Genomic DNA, 15,256 nt, shown 5'->3' with positions numbered 1-15,256 from the left:
ACTAGGCACAGGCAGTCAGCACATCTCAGAGGGATGGTAACACCACCTCATTAAGAAACATCATGGTACCAACACACATTCTACAGAAAACAGGGACACACGGACAAAGGTTTGCGACTGGGTCTAAAGCGGCAGCATGATGGATAGAGAGGTTTTGATTAAACCACCAGGTGAAAGGAGATGGGTAGAATCTATGTAGTGTCAGCGGGTGGCACACTGATACATCAGGAGTGATGTGTAACTTGTTTGTACCTGGGTATAAAGAAGCGTCTTGGAGGGCCTTCTTTGTCCAGCCTAGGGGAGCAATGAAGGATCCTGTGCCAGTGACGAAGCTGAGTCCATCAGCAGGGAGTGCGCAGTGTACTTGTTTGGTAGAGTCTGCTGACAGCTATTACACTACTTTGCTTGATCCTGGGTGTCTTGATCTTCATCTGATTTTGTGGTCTTTGGGAGCTCTCCTGCACTCTGCTATGATGGCTTCCAGTGCAGTACACAGGAGGAGCACGTGCATGCAGCCAAACGGTTATCATCAATGGACAGAACAACATACTTGTTAGGACACCACACCAGTGATATCGGATGCCACCTCGGCACCCGCCTCCTCCTGGGGCTGGGGCTGTACCTACCCCCAGATCCCCGCAGGAGACCAGCCTAAGAAGGGACTCGCCAGGCCGCTGGGAGTGCAGCCCCAAGACAGGGTTGGCTGTACAGCGGATCGGCGTACTGTAGTGATTCTTTTAAATTATTACTGAGAAGCAGCTATTTAAATGAGATGGAGCCACAGCACTACCTCAAATAACTCACCATTAAATGACCATCTGGTTAATGCCTAATAACTGCTAACTATTATAAGACTGCTACTGGAAGTGGAGTTGGTGGCCCTTAGATGTCACTCTTCCCTCCATCAAGCTAGGCCTATAAACCAGCAACAAAGCTGATGGAGGACAGGTGACGGAGGAGAAAGGAGGATACACCTACTTCTGGGAGGGAAAATCTTTGGATGAGCCTTGATTGCGTGGAGTGGGCTTTGCTAAAGAACAAGCTCCTAAGGTGCCTCTGTGAGTTACCAGTTGGCATCAATAAGCAGTTCATGACACTCCGACTGAGGCTCACAAAAAAACAGGCAACTATCGTGAGCACTTACGCACCAACTCAGGATGTCGAGGAAGACGTAAAGGAAGATTTTTGACTCTCACCTGGGAATCATTTTATTGGAGACCCCTAAAGAAGGTAAGATCATCCTTCTGGGGAATTTCAATGCACGTGTTGGATAAGACTCAGACCCGTGGAAAGGAACAATCGGGAAAGAAGGAGTTGGCAAGAGTAACTCAAATGCAATTCAGCTCTTGATCAAGTGTGCTGAGCATGAACTTATCACGAACACCCTTTTCTGACACAAGAAAAGTTTAACACGTCTTGGGGGACGCACACAGGCAAAGCACCGGCATCTTCCTGACTATGTCATAGTTTGTGCAATGATCGCAGTGACGTACTTTGCACAAGAGCAATGACAAGTGCCCATGATTTCTGGACTGATCTTCACCTCATTAGCTCCACAATGAAAATAAGATCACCCCCAAATGGCAGCTGCAAAAGAAGGAGCTTAGGCACAAGCTGAAGGTTCAAGATCTGAAGGACCCCATTAAGCATGACCACTTTCAAGCAGACATAGAAGAAAAGTTTCCAGAAGAAATCGAGGAACAGTGGAGCCAGATGAAATCAATAATCAGTGCCTGTGAGGAAACCATACACTTCCAAACCAGGAAACGTCAGCACTGGTATGACGAGAATGATGCTGAAATCAAGCAACTCATCAGTCAGACGAGAATGGCATTTTGAGCTTGGCAGAATGACAAGGTGTAACACAAAGAGACTAGCTCATGCCAAAGCAAGGGCAGACGTCCAGTGAAAAAATCAGGGAACTCAAGAACAAATGGTGGACGGAGAATGTTCATGAAATGTTGGAGTTCTTGCACTTCCATAACACATGGTTTCTCCAGGCCCACTAAAGATGTCTGTGAGCCAGCTTGTTATGGCATGATCACATTCATGCTAAGGATGGAACCACACTTCGGAAGGGCAAGGAAGCCAACAATTTCCACTGTAGAGAACATTGTGAATATCTTCTTAAGCATAACTCCATGGTTGCTGATCAAGTTCTTGAACGAATCCCCCAGTGACCTCCCAGGGATAAGCTTGGAGACCTTCCCAATTGGCATGAGGTACACAAAGCCATTAAGCAGATCAACAACAAAGCAACAGGTTGAGAGGAGATTCCTGCTGAAATCTTTAAAGATGGAAGTCCAGAGCTGATTTAGCAGCTTTACCTGCTCACCCTCAAAATCTGGATAAAGGAGGAGACACCCAGTGAAATGAAGGATGTTGACTGTCATTCTTTTCAAGGAAGCAGATAAAAAAGACCGTGGAAACGATCATGGTATCTCTCTCCTCGCCACTGGAGGCAAAGCTGTGGCGTGGATCCTTGTAACTCACCTGCCGCCCTTCTTGGAAGAAATTTTACCAGAGTCACAGAGTGGTTCCGACCATGTCCCAGAACTGCGGCTGTGATATCTTCACAGCATGGCAGCTGCAAGAACACTGAGGAGAAAAACTGACCACTGTACAGGGCTTTCATTTCTCATTCAGTGAATCACTGAGCCCTCTGGGCTGTACAGTAGGTCTCAACATTTGCCAGGGTTCTGGGTTCAGAACCTTCCTGAATGTTGATCTTTATGAAGAGGGGGGTGGAGCTCAGAGCCCCGAGAAGCAGCAGCGCAGGTGCTTGCTGTCCTGGAGCCCTGGGGAAGAGCAGCTGCAGGCGCTCTAGCCCCAGAGAAGCCGCAGCAGCCACCAGCGCTCCAGGACCCAGAGACCCGGGGAAGCAAAGCCACTTGCAACTAATTGAATTCGCGAATGTGGCACTCGGGAACGGCGAGACCATACTGCACTTTGGACAACTGCATGTCCTGATATACATATCAGTGTCCTAAAGCTGCTTCACGACAACATGGAAGTGACTGTTCTCAGTAATACTGGCTCCTAGAGTGAATCCTGCAAACAGGGCTGCATCGCCACTCCAACCATGTTTGTACTTTTTATTGCTGTTTTCTTTCCCTAATTACTGGGGAGCTTCCAGCTGCAGGAGAAATTACTTACATAATGAATGGAAAATTTAGCAGTTGAAAGCTATCAGCAAGACTTCCACCACATCTATCGTGGAACTTCAGTTATGACGCATGAGTGGGGGTGGGGGCGGGTTTCAGAAGAGGATTTAAAGGGACAGTCTCAGTAAAGGGGAGGGCCAGAGCTAACAGCTCTGCCCCCCGCCCCACCCGCTGCCTTTACTGAGACTCCCTCTTTCAATCCTCTTCTGAAACCCACAACTCATGCATCTGACAAAGGAGGCCTTTGTCCACGAAAGCTTATTCTCCAAAACACCTTAGTCTATAAGGTGCCACAGGACTTCTTTTTGAAGATACAGATTGATTTGGCTCCCTCTCTGATTCAGTATGATGACGACAATGCAGGTTTTGCCCACTCTAAGAAAGATGTTCAAACTATCCTGAATACGTTTGCTGAGGCTTTCACGTCTTGGTCTCACACTCAACATCAAGATCACCACAGTGCTCCATCAGCCCTTTCCACAGGCTTCATCTATCAAAAATCAACGGAGATACTGGAGACCGTCCACTTCCAAGACAAAGGAAATGCTTCTCTCTCATCCAAGGCAGCTATTGATGCAGAAACCCAACACCACCTGAGCTGTGCCAGAGCAGCCTTTGCTTCTTTACAGCACAGGGTGTTTGAAGATTGTGACATTCACAGACACCAAGCTTCTTGTTTACCAAGCCACTATTGCCCCAACATTGTTGTATGGATTTGAAACCTGGACAACCTACAAGTATCACTTGAAAGCCCTTGAGAGGCATCAGCAAGGCTGCGTCCACAGGATCTTGAAGATCAAATGGGGAGACAAACACACCAACATCAGTGTTCTGGAAAAGGCACAGACTACCAGTATAAGGCAATGATGCCAGTTAACAACTCTGCTGCACCGGTCATGCCAGACGCCTCCCAAAACAGGTCCTGTCCTCCCATCTGAGGAAAAGGGTACTATAACATAGGACGACAATGGAAGCATTATAAGGACTTGCTGAAGGATAATTTAAATAAGTGCAACATTGACAGCAACACTGATATTCGACCTCTTTATTAACGACCTGGATGAGGGACCGGATTGCACCCTCAGAAAGTTTGCGGATGACACAAAACTAGGGGGAGAGGTAGATAACGTTGGAGGATAGAGAGAAAATCCACAGGAACCTGGATAAATTGGAGGACTGGGCCAGAAGAAATCTGATGCGGTTCAATAAGGAGAAGTGTAGAGTCCTGCACCTGGGGCGGAAGAATCTCAAGCACTGTTACAGGCTGGGGACCGACTGGCTCCGCAGCAGTAGGATGGAAAGGAACCTAGGGGTTATGGTGGATGAAAGGCTGCATATGAGGAAACAGTGTGCCCTTGTAGCCAAGAAGGCTAACGGCATACTAGGGTGCATTAGGAGGATCATTTCGAGCAGATCTAGAGTAGTAGTTATTCCTCTTTATTCGGCGCTGGTGAGGCCACATCTGGAATATTGTGTCCTGTTTTGGGCCTCCCAACATAAAAAGGATGTGGATTTGCTGGAGCAGGTTCAGTGAAAGGCAACAAAAATGATTAAGTGTCTGGAGCACAAGATCTATGAGGAGAGGCTGAGGGATTTGGGCTTGTTTAGTTTACAGAAGAAAAGACTTAGAGGTGATTTAATAGCAGCCTTCAACTTCCTGAAGGGGAGCTCTAAAAAGGAGGGTGAGAAACTGTTCTCAGTGGTGTCAGATGGCAGAACAAGGAGTAATGGTCTGAAGTTGAAGAGGGAAAGGTGTAGGCTGGATATTAGGAAAAACTACTTCACCAGGAGGGTGCTGAAGCACTGGAATGCGTTGACTAGAGAGGTGGTGGATTCTCCATCCCTTGAGGTTTTTAAGTCCCGGCTGGACAAGGTCCTGGCTGGGATGACTTAGTGGGGGTTGATTCTGCTTGAAGCAGGGGGCTGGACTAGATGACCTCCTGAGGTCCCTTCCAGCCCTGTGATTCTGTGACATTTACACTTGGAGACACTCACAAAGGGTTGCTTAAAACGAAGAGCAGTACTGCATAATGGTCTCCTGCATTTTGAGCTCGCTGTCAACCAGCTGAGGAGGGCAAGAGGCGCAGGAGGAAAGAGAGATTGGCTTCCGTTCATGGTCAACAGCCTCCTGCCGTGCCTGGAAACATCTGTCCTCACTGTAACAGCACTTGTGGTTCAAAGATAGGCCTTACCAGCCACCTGAGGTGCCACAGCTCCCAGTGAAAGAGATCATACTTGGCAATGAGTGACTGCCATCAAACCACCAATAGGCAACTGAGGTTAGATGAGTGGCCCTCCATCTCAATGGGCCCCAAGACTGTGGTAACCAAGACAGTCTCTCGGAACAGGGTACTTTTACTAACCGTGCTTGCATACCCAGAATTTGTGGTGTGTGCTGACTGAACTATAGCAGTGCTTCGACTGGATGCAGAGGGAGCACACAGCCCTCACCTGTGCAATCAGCACACAGCTCACTCCAAGTTTACGTGCATACCAATAGGAAAAAGTTACATGGACAGAAACCAACAGAATCTGGCAACCATGTGCATAGGCAACAGAAACCAAAATGTCTCAAAGACCACACGATGGGTCTGCATGCCACAAATTTCCTACCACTCCCATATACCTAAGAAGCTTACAGTTGTGTGGCACCTTTCATCCACAGAGCTCACTACGATTGTTTTCAAACTTTACTAGCCATCTCCAAACATTACAGATGTATGCACACGCGTGCACACTCAAACACACACAGACACTGCTTTGTCTATCGCTGAAATGCAGCCACCTCTCAAGAGGCATGTGCACCAGCACAAACGACTCTGAAAACTAAGACCCAAAAGAAACCTCAAGAATTACTTTAAAAGCAAAATCTAGTTATCCAAGGCACATTAACTTCTTGTGCAAGAAAAGCTAGAGGGTCTCATCTCACCTGCAAGTCTTGGCTACTTACCTGTGAAAGGGTGGCACCACACAGGCTTCCTTTCCTTTCTTGCTGATGACCCGTATGTGTATCTATCACATAGATACAATATCATAGTCCTGTAAGTGGGACAGACAGAGGCAGGCTGTGAGATGCTGACGACAAAGCTCTCATAGGAGGGTTCCAGAAGATTCTGTGGCAGTTGGCAGCAACTTATGGAAGGCGGAAATGGGCAGCTAACCTAAAGTCACTGTGCCAGGCTCTGACATGGAGGCCAAGGCCACATGTCCTGCACAGCTACCACACAAACTCACTAGCTCTGCTGCTGCCAGTATCCAAGGTACCCAGGTAGGCTGCTGCTGCCTGGAAAGAGAGGCAAGTGCATGTCACTAATTGTTCTTCCCAAAGGCCCAGGAGAGCAGGCCAGGCAGTTCCAGGGTCACAAGCGGGCTCAATAAGGATCTCAGAGACAGAAAGACTAATAGCCAAGTCAGTTTTTCACAAGACTGACAAGTCACCTTGTTGCCAAATGAGCAAGACTGAGCCTTACTTTCCTACCTCCAAGGGCTTTGGGTCAGGACATGAAAGGGGCAGTCTCCTCAGTTAGACCAAAGCTAAGTCCAGACTAGATGGGTGCCATTTTTACTCACTTTGCGCTGGTGCAAATAAAGACACCTGGTGCGAAATAGAAAAGAATCTGTCCCTTGGCAAGTACCTCTCGTTTAGAGGTGGAGGGGCTCGTGCTTGTCTATTTCCCAAAATTTCCCCCTGCTGTGTAGAGTAAATACAATCTCTAATGCTGTTGCTAACCCTTAGAGGTAGGCTTCTGGCTTTTGTGTTCTCAGTGGACACACTTTTTACTGCACAAACACCCTAATGTGTGCTATTGGGAAAGAGACCAGACTGAAGGACTGGTGTTGAACATGTTACCAAGTAGTATCTGGGTTGCTCTCATGAGAGCATGATGTAATGTACTGCACATGAATGAGTTAGGGATGAGCCCACTGCTCACGGTATCCGGGTCATGCCTACCATCACGTAGACACACACAGAAATTTTCCAAGAGCAAGATTAAGGAACTAATCCTTGTTGCCATCTAAAACAAATATTTCAGAGAAAGCAGGTGTCTATACTATTCACATAGTGTAATTGTGAACCCATCAGAGACAAGGTAGGTGAGGCAATATCTTTCTGTGGAACAATTTCTGCTGGTGAGAGCTTGTGTCTCTCAGCAACAGAAGTAGATACACTAAAAAGATCTTTACTTCACTGACCTTCTATTTTGTGCAATCAATTGATACAAAAATGGGATATCAATTGCTATCATGGTTATAATTCTTTTAGTGACTCACAGATGATATCACCTGTAGGTATATAATCTGGAAAACAAAACCATTTGTAAGGCAAAATTTAGGTGGTTTGTGTTGGACTAGCCATTTAGTCTAAGAAGAATCAGAGGGATGGGAATGGGAGTAAAGTCAGGACCTGAAGAGCACACAGTCCTGTAAGTGGGACAAGTGTTACCCTTGAGGTTCAGTTAGAGCAGCACAGGGCGAGAACCACAAAAATGGGTTTTAATAGCTCTGGGTATCATGATAAAAAGCAGTCAAGTAGCACTTTAAAGACTGACAAAATAATTTATTAGGTGAGCTTTTGTGGGACAGACCCACTTCTTCAGACCATAGCCAGACCAGAACAGACTCGATATTTAAGGCACAGAACCAAAAACAGTAAGCAAGGAGGACAAATCAGAAAAAAAATGATCAAGGTGAGCAAGTCAGAGAGTGGAGGGGTGGCGGAGAACGGTCAAGAATCAGATTAAGCCAAGTATGCAGACGAGCCCCTATAGTGACTCAGAAAAGTCCCATCCTGGTTCAAACCACGTGTTAATGTGCCAAATTTGAATATAAACGACAGCTCGGCTGTTTCCCTTTGAATAGCGGTGCGAAAATTTTTTTCAGTAACACGCATACTCTTATGTCATTAACAGAATGCCCCAGTCCATTAAAATGTTGACTAACTGGTTTGCGGATCTGGAGTGTTTTGATGTCAGTTTTGTGCCCATTAACTCTTTGTCTGAGGGAGTTAGAAGTCTGTCCAATATACAAAGCATCTGGGCATTGTTGGCACATATGATGTTAGTAGAGTAGCACGAGAAAGTGCCTGTGATTCTGTGAATAACCTGGTTAGGTCCAGTGATGGTATTTCCAGAGAAGATATGTGGACAAAGCTGGCAGTGGGCTTTGCTGCAAGGAAAGGTTCCAGGACTGGTGTTCCTGGGGTGTAGGCTGTGGCTGTTGGTGAGGATCCTCATGAGGCTGGGAGGTTGTCTGTAGGAGAGAACAGGCCTGTCACCCAGGGCGTTCTGGAGTGTGGCATCCTGATTAAGGATAGGTTGTAGGTCTTTAATAATTTGTTGCAGTGGTCTGAGTTGGGGGCTGTAGGTGATGACCAGTGGTGTTCTGTTCTTGGCTTTTTTGGGCCGATCTTGGAGTAGCTGGTCTCTGGGTATGCGTCTGGCCCTGTCGATTTGTTCTTTTTACTTCTCCTGGTGGGTAATTCAGGTTTATGAATATTTGGTAAAGTTCTTGTAGTTTTTGGTCTCTGTCAGTTGGATCAGAGCAAATGCGATTGCATCTAAGAGCTTGACTGTAAACAACGGATCGAGTTATGTGTGCAGGATGGAAGATAGAAGGCTGTAGGTAAGCATAGTGATCACTAGGTTTTTGGTACAATGTGGTACTGATCAGGCCATCCTTGATTAGTACTGTAGTGTCCAGGAAATGTCCCTCTTGCATGGAGCAATTGAGGCATAAGTTGATGGTGGGGTGTCGATTGTTAAAATCTCTGTGGATTTCTTCTAGAGTCTCTATGCCATGGTAAGTTTTCGTTTATCAAAAACAAAATAATCTTTGCTTCTGCAGTGCCACGACTTTCATCTTAACCATTCTTCAAACTCTCTTCAAGTTTGGTGGATAATGGACTGTATCAACAGTAACCTTTTAGATTTCCAAAGTTCTAAAATTTGATTTAATGCTTCTTGGGGTCCTGATTAAATTATTACCACCCCATGAAACGATGTAGGCAATTTTAAATGGATTAATAACTGATTAACTGAAAAAAATCATAGATGGGAAAATCACAGTCCTACAGTGTTTCTGGCAGGGTCCTGCAGGGATCTGTTCTCAGCCCAATGCTCTTCAAAATACTTTGAAGACATCTGTTGTAGGAATTACCTGAGAAGTTCTCTGACCTGTGTGATCACTCCTTCTGGCCCCAGAATCTATTAATATCTTCATTATTTGGAAAAAAATAATTAAAACACTGTTAATCAAATGAACAAATAAAAACTGGGAGACTTAAGTAAGGATGGGGACAAGTCAGTTACACATGCTAATTTGAATTTTTAGTCAGATTGTGGGATCTCATGAGCATGTTTTAATACAAGTCAGGTTAAGGTCACATGCTGAGGAACGAAGTGTAGGTCACACATAAAACAAACAGCAGCATGCTGAAACATGCCAGCACAGAGGGGGACTTGGGGGATATGGTACATGGACATCACCCAAACCCCCGTCCCCTCCCTCCTCCAGATCACAACTCCCTGCAGGACCCTACACCTCCTATAACCCCTCCCCATGGGCAGCATCCTCTTCTGCACAAAGACCCTCTCCCAATCCTGCCCCAGGTCACCACCCAAACCCCCTACAACCCTCCCACCCCACCTCCCTACCAGACCCTACCCCACCCTCTCCCAGAGATCAGACTGCTCTCCTGCGCCCATATCCCCTCCCCAACCCTGAACCCCAATCACCTGCCTCAGATCACGACCCCCTCCTTCACTCAAAGTCCCTCCCAGACCCCTACCCAAGCTCCCTTCCAAATGCAACCTCCACCCCAGACCCTGCAATCTCTCCACAGAAAAGTGCGGCCCTTGACTACTTACCCAACTCTTGAAGTGGCCCCCTATCAAATTGTTGCCCATCCCTAGGTTATCAGCTCAGCATAGCATTTGATAAGCACTTAGTGGAAAGGTGCATCCATTTGTAGCGTCCACATTTCAAGGAGGATGCTGAAAACTAGAGGACATTCAGAATAGAGCTACCTGAATGGTCTGAGGTCAGGAAAGCCTGCCTTTTAGTGAGAGACTGGAGGAGCGCCATCTATTTCGCATATCCAAGAGATGCTAAGAGATGATTTGACAATGGTGGACAAGCGTACCAATAGGGAAGAGATTTCCGAACATAAGCTGCCCTATGATCTACCAAAAAACGCATAACAAGATGCTCTGGATGCAATTCAGACTATAAATAACACATGCAGTTTTAACAGGGAAGATAATTAGTCATTGGAATCACTTACCTAGGGATGCAGTGGATTCTCCATTATGTGAAGTCTAACTCTAGACTTGATATGTTTCTTTAAAAGTATGTTACAGTGCACACAAGTATCAGAGAAGGAGCCGAGTTAGTCTGTATCTTCAAAAACAAGAAGTCCTGTGGCACCTTACAGACTAACAGATATTTTGGAGCATAAGCTTTCGTGGGCAAAGACCCGCTCCACCAGATGCATGAGTAGGGGGGCTTCAAAAGACAATTTAAAGACAGAGGCTCAGTAAAGGGGAGGGCTAGAGCTGATAAGGTCTATTCAGTCAGGGTGGATGTGGCCCATTAACAGCAGTTAATGTGGAATTGTGAACATGAAGTGAGGAGAAATCGAGTCAGTTCAGCCAGGGGGGGATGTGGCCCATTGTCAGTTGCTAATGTGGAGGTGTGAACCTCACAAGCGGAGAAACCGCTTTTGTAATGGGCCAACCACTCCCAGTCTCTGTTCAGCCCTTGGTTGATGGAGTCAAATTTGCAAATGAATTGCAGCTCTGAAATTTCTGTTTGCATTTTACTTTTGAAATTTTTTTGTTGTAGGATTACTACTTTTAAATCTATTACCAAGTGTCCAGGAAGATTGAAGTGCTCTCCTACAGGTTTTTGTATGTTACTGTTCCTGATGTCTGATTTATGTCCATTTATTCTTTTATGTAGAGACTGTCCAGTTTGGCCAATGTAAGTTGCAGTGGGGCATTGCTGACACATGATGGCATATATTATATTAGTAGATATGCAGATGAAAGAGCCCCTGATGGGGTGGTTGATGTTAGGTCCTGTGATGATATCGCTGGTGTAGATATGTGAGCAGAGTTGGCAGCGAGGTTTGTTACAGGGATTGGTTCCAGGTTTAGAGTTACCACGTTATGGTCTATAGTTGCTGATTAGAATTTGTTTAAGGTTGACCGGCAGTCTGTAGGCAAGGACAGACCAGCCTCCCAAGGTTAGGGAGAGGACGACTACTGTCCAGGATGGGCTGTCGATCACTGATGATGCACAGGGTAGGCTTTAGTGGGGGCTGCATGTGATGGCCAGTGGTGTTCTCGTTTTCCTTGTTGTGCTTGTCTTGTAGCAGGTGGCTTTTGTGTATGTCTGGCTCTGTCCATTTGTTTCTTCACTACCTTAGGTGGGTATTGTAGTTTGAGGAAACCTTGGTAAAGGTCTTGTAGCTGTTTGCCTGTCTGACCAATTGGAGCAAATGCAGCTGTACCTTGGTGCCCGGCTGTAAACAATAGATTGTGTAGTGTGCCCTGGATGGAAACTGGAGACGTTTAGTTAAGCACAGCAGTCCGTGAGTTTTCGGTATATGATGGTATTCACGTGACCATCATTTATGTGCAGTGTGCTCTTGTACAACACACTTATGACACCTCTGAAGAGCAGCGATGTGTACACCTCATTGATGCTCATGAGAGGAAGAAAGCAACAGCAGCACCCACACCAACAGAGCCAGGACATTTCCCTTGCCCCACTGTGAACGCCCCTGCTGTTCAAACCTTGGACTCCTCAGCCACATGCGAGTCCACAAACAACGAGCCTGTGCAAACTCAAGACGTCATCGTCAGACACGACGGACTATCTACTAGCGTCCAGGAAATGGATCTCTTCTGTGGACTAGTCCAGGCTGAGGTTGCTGGTGGGGTGAAAACTGTTGAAATCACAGCGGAGCTGTTCCAGAGCCTCTTTCCCATGGGTCCAGGTGATGCTGATGTCACCAACGTACAGCAAATAGGGGAAGGGCGCCAGGGAACGAGAACGGAGGAAGCGCTGTTCCAAGCCAGCCGTAGGAACGCTGGCAGACTGTGGGGCCAGGGGGTGCCCATAGCAGGGCCACTGATTTGAAAGTATAAATTGTCCTCAGCTCTGAAATAGCCGCGGGTGAGGACAGAGTCCCACAGAAGTTCTGCGCCGCGGGCAGGAGGTCGTGCTGGAGATAGCAGGGCCTGTGCTCATTCAGGCAGGCAGCCTGGAGAACCGCCGCCACAGAAAGGGACGGTTCTGACCGCCGGGGATCTGGAAATCGCGGCACTGATGACTACGCCCCACGGCCCCCGCCACATAACACGTGGGCGGCCGGGCCCAGCCAAACCAAACGCCGGAGCTGCACGTGCAGGCGGCGCAAGACGCGAGCGCGGCACAGCCAGGCCCGGGCAGCGTCTCTCGTCCCTGCCGCTGGGGAAGGAACACCCTGAACTGAGGGCGCCGCGGGCGCAGGCGCCTGGCCCGCTGGACCGGAGGGGAGCAGCAGCGACGCGCCGCGGGAGGAAGAGGCACCCGGGCGGCTCCCTGCGCAGCGCCGGCAGCCCCCGGCCGCGCCCCAGCAGGCGGCGCGCAGGGCCCTGGGGGCCGAGAAGAGGGACACGGGGAGGCCAATCCACGGTAACGACGCCGCGCGCCCCAGCAGGGCCAGGGCCGGGGCCTCCCCCGCCCTGCGCCACAGCCCCGCACGCACCGAGCCGCGTCCCCCCAGCGACCCGGGGCTCTCACCCGGCAGCTCCCGCACCCCCGACCCCGCAGCAGCCACTCCACCCTGTCCCGCCCTTTCATTGGCCAAGAGCAACCCGGCTCCCCCAATCAGCGCCGCCCTTACTGGGCTGGCCCCGCCCCGGGGCAGCGCCCGGCTGGCGGTGGGATTTGAAGTCCCAGCGCGGCCAAGGCCGCCGCTGGCTGAGCTCGGACACGGGGCAAACACGCCGGAGAGCCGGCCCGGACCGCGGGAGGGCACCGAGTCCTGCCCCGCCGATGGGACCTCCCCGGGCCCCGCGCGGCCGAGCTCCCAGCCCGGCTCCGGCACTAACTGCTGAGCCGCCCCCAGCGCCCTGCCCCGCCCCGCCCCCTTCCTTCCGCTCAGTGCCGCCCTTCGCGCCCCGCGCCCCGCCCCCTTCCCTCACTTCCGCCCTTCCTGTCCCGCCCCTCCGCCCCGCCCCCTTCCCTCCGCTCACTGCCGCCCCGCCCCCTTCCCTCACTTCCGCCCTTCCTGTCCCGCCCCTCCGCCCCGCCCCCTTCCCTCCGCTCACTGCCGCCCTTCCCCCTTCCCTCACTTCCGCCCTTCCTGTCCCGCCCCTCCGCCCCGCCCCCTTCCCTCCGCTCACTGCCGCCCCGCCCCCTTCCCTCACTTCCGCCCTTCCTGTCCCGCCCCTCCGCCCCGCCCCCTTCCTGCCGCTCACTTCCGCCCTGCCCGCCCCGGGCCCCGCGAGTGCGGCCGCAGCCTTAGCATGAGCCTTGCGGAGCGGGAAGCGGCGTGAGCGCGGCCATTGGCCGCTGGCGGCTCGCGGGCTTGGGGCGATGAGACTCGTGGTGCGGGAAGCGGTCGGGAGGCGCCCGCGCGGCGGCGGTCGGCGATTTCGCGCAGCGGCCGGCGGGAAGGCGTCAGCTCGCGGCCTGGCGTGGGGTCCTCGCGCCAACTCCCGTGCACTGTGCAGAGCTGCGCGCTCCGCGGCTGCTGCGCGGCGGCCCCCCGCTCTGGCAGCGGCACAGCAGTAAGCGTGGCCGTACTGCAGCCCCCTGAAAATAGAAACAGAAGCGAAGCGCGGGAGGGGACCTCGGGAGGTCGTGGAGTCCAGCTCCCTGCCCCCAGCAGGATCAGCCCCAGCTGAATCATCCCAGCCGGGACTTAAAAACCTCCTGCCACCTCTCTGGGTAACGCATCCCAGTGCTTCACCACCCACCTGGGCCGCGTCTACACGCGCACGCTACTTTGAACTAGCGGCGCCAACTTCGAAATAGCGCCCGTCACGGCTACACGTGTTGGGCGCTATTTCGAAGTTGAAATCGACGTGACGTCGAAGTCGCTAACCCCATGAGGGGATGGGAACAGCGCCCTACTTTGAAGTTGAACGTCGAAGTAGGGACCGTGTAGCCGATCCGCGTCCCGCAACATCGAAATAGCGGGGTCCGCCATGGCGGCCGTCAGCTGAGGGGTTGAGAGACGCTCTCTCTCCAGCCCCTGCGGGGCTCTAGGGTCACCGTGGGCAGCAGCCCTTAGCCCAGGGCTTCTGGCTGCTGCTGCGGCAGCTGGGGATCCATGCTGCATGCACAGGGTCTGCAACCAGTTGTCGGCTCTGTGGATCTTGTGCTGTTTAGTGCAACCGTGTCTGGGAGGGGCCCTTTAAGGGAGCGGCTTGCTGTTGAGTCCGCCCTGTGACCCTGTCTGCAGCTGTGCCTGGCACCCTTATTTCGATGTGTGCTACTTTGGCGTGTAGACGTTCCCTCGCAGCACCTATTTTGATGTGGTGCTGCCCAACGTCGACGTTGCCAGCCCTGGAGGACACGTAGATGATGTTCATCGAAATAGACTATTTCGATGTAGCGTGCACGTGTAGACGTAGCCCTGGGGAAACAGTTTTTCCTAATATCCAACCTGCATCTAACCTTTACTCCTTGTTCTGCCATCACTCACTACTGAGAACAGCATCTCACCGTCTTCTTTAGAACCCCCTTTCAGGTAGTTGAAGGTTACTACCAAATTGCCCCACAGTCTTTTCTTCTGCAAACTAAATAAGCCCAATCCCCCTCAGCCGCTCCTCAGAGGTCATGTGCTCCAGCCCCTTAATCATTTTCATTGCCCTCTGCTGGACCCTGTCCAGGGCATCCACATCCTTTCTATAAGAGGTTGGGGGGCAGTGTCCAGAAGTGGACGCGATATTCCAGATATGGCCTCATCAGTGCCAATTAGAGGGGAATAATAACTTCTCTAGGTGTGCTTTAAATGCGCCTCCTAATGCACCCCAATATGCCATTGGCCTTTTTGGCTACAAGGGCACACTGCTGACTCATATCCACCCTCTCAT

The 15,256-nt window shown here is 50.4% G+C and overlaps 1 protein-coding gene across 4 annotated transcripts in view; it reads right to left on the bottom strand.

Moving 5' to 3' along the window:
• The window catches only part of DCAKD (dephospho-CoA kinase domain containing), a 28,908-nt gene extending 15,925 nt beyond the window's left edge, over positions 1 to 12,983 (bottom strand). Inside the window, exons 1-2 of one of the 4 annotated variants that reach the window (XM_074978696.1) lie at positions 12,954 to 12,983; positions 6,115 to 6,203 (exon numbers count right to left, since the gene is read on the bottom strand). Coding sequence is in view for 1 of the 4 variants with exons in the window: in XM_074978699.1 (XP_074834800.1) it covers positions 6,115 to 6,199 (85 nt within the window). In the remaining 3 variants the exon portion in view is untranslated. The other 3 variants (XM_074978698.1, XM_074978697.1, XM_074978699.1) reach the window with 3 other exon arrangements.
• Positions 12,984 to 15,256: the final 2,273 nt, after the last annotated feature.

The sequence above is a fragment of the Carettochelys insculpta genome, chromosome 28 (assembly GCF_033958435.1).
Source record: "Carettochelys insculpta isolate YL-2023 chromosome 28, ASM3395843v1, whole genome shotgun sequence".
NCBI lineage: Eukaryota > Metazoa > Chordata > Testudines > Carettochelyidae > Carettochelys > Carettochelys insculpta.
Note: the sequence above shows the minus strand (reverse complement) of the source record. Positions and strands in the feature narration are given on the sequence as shown.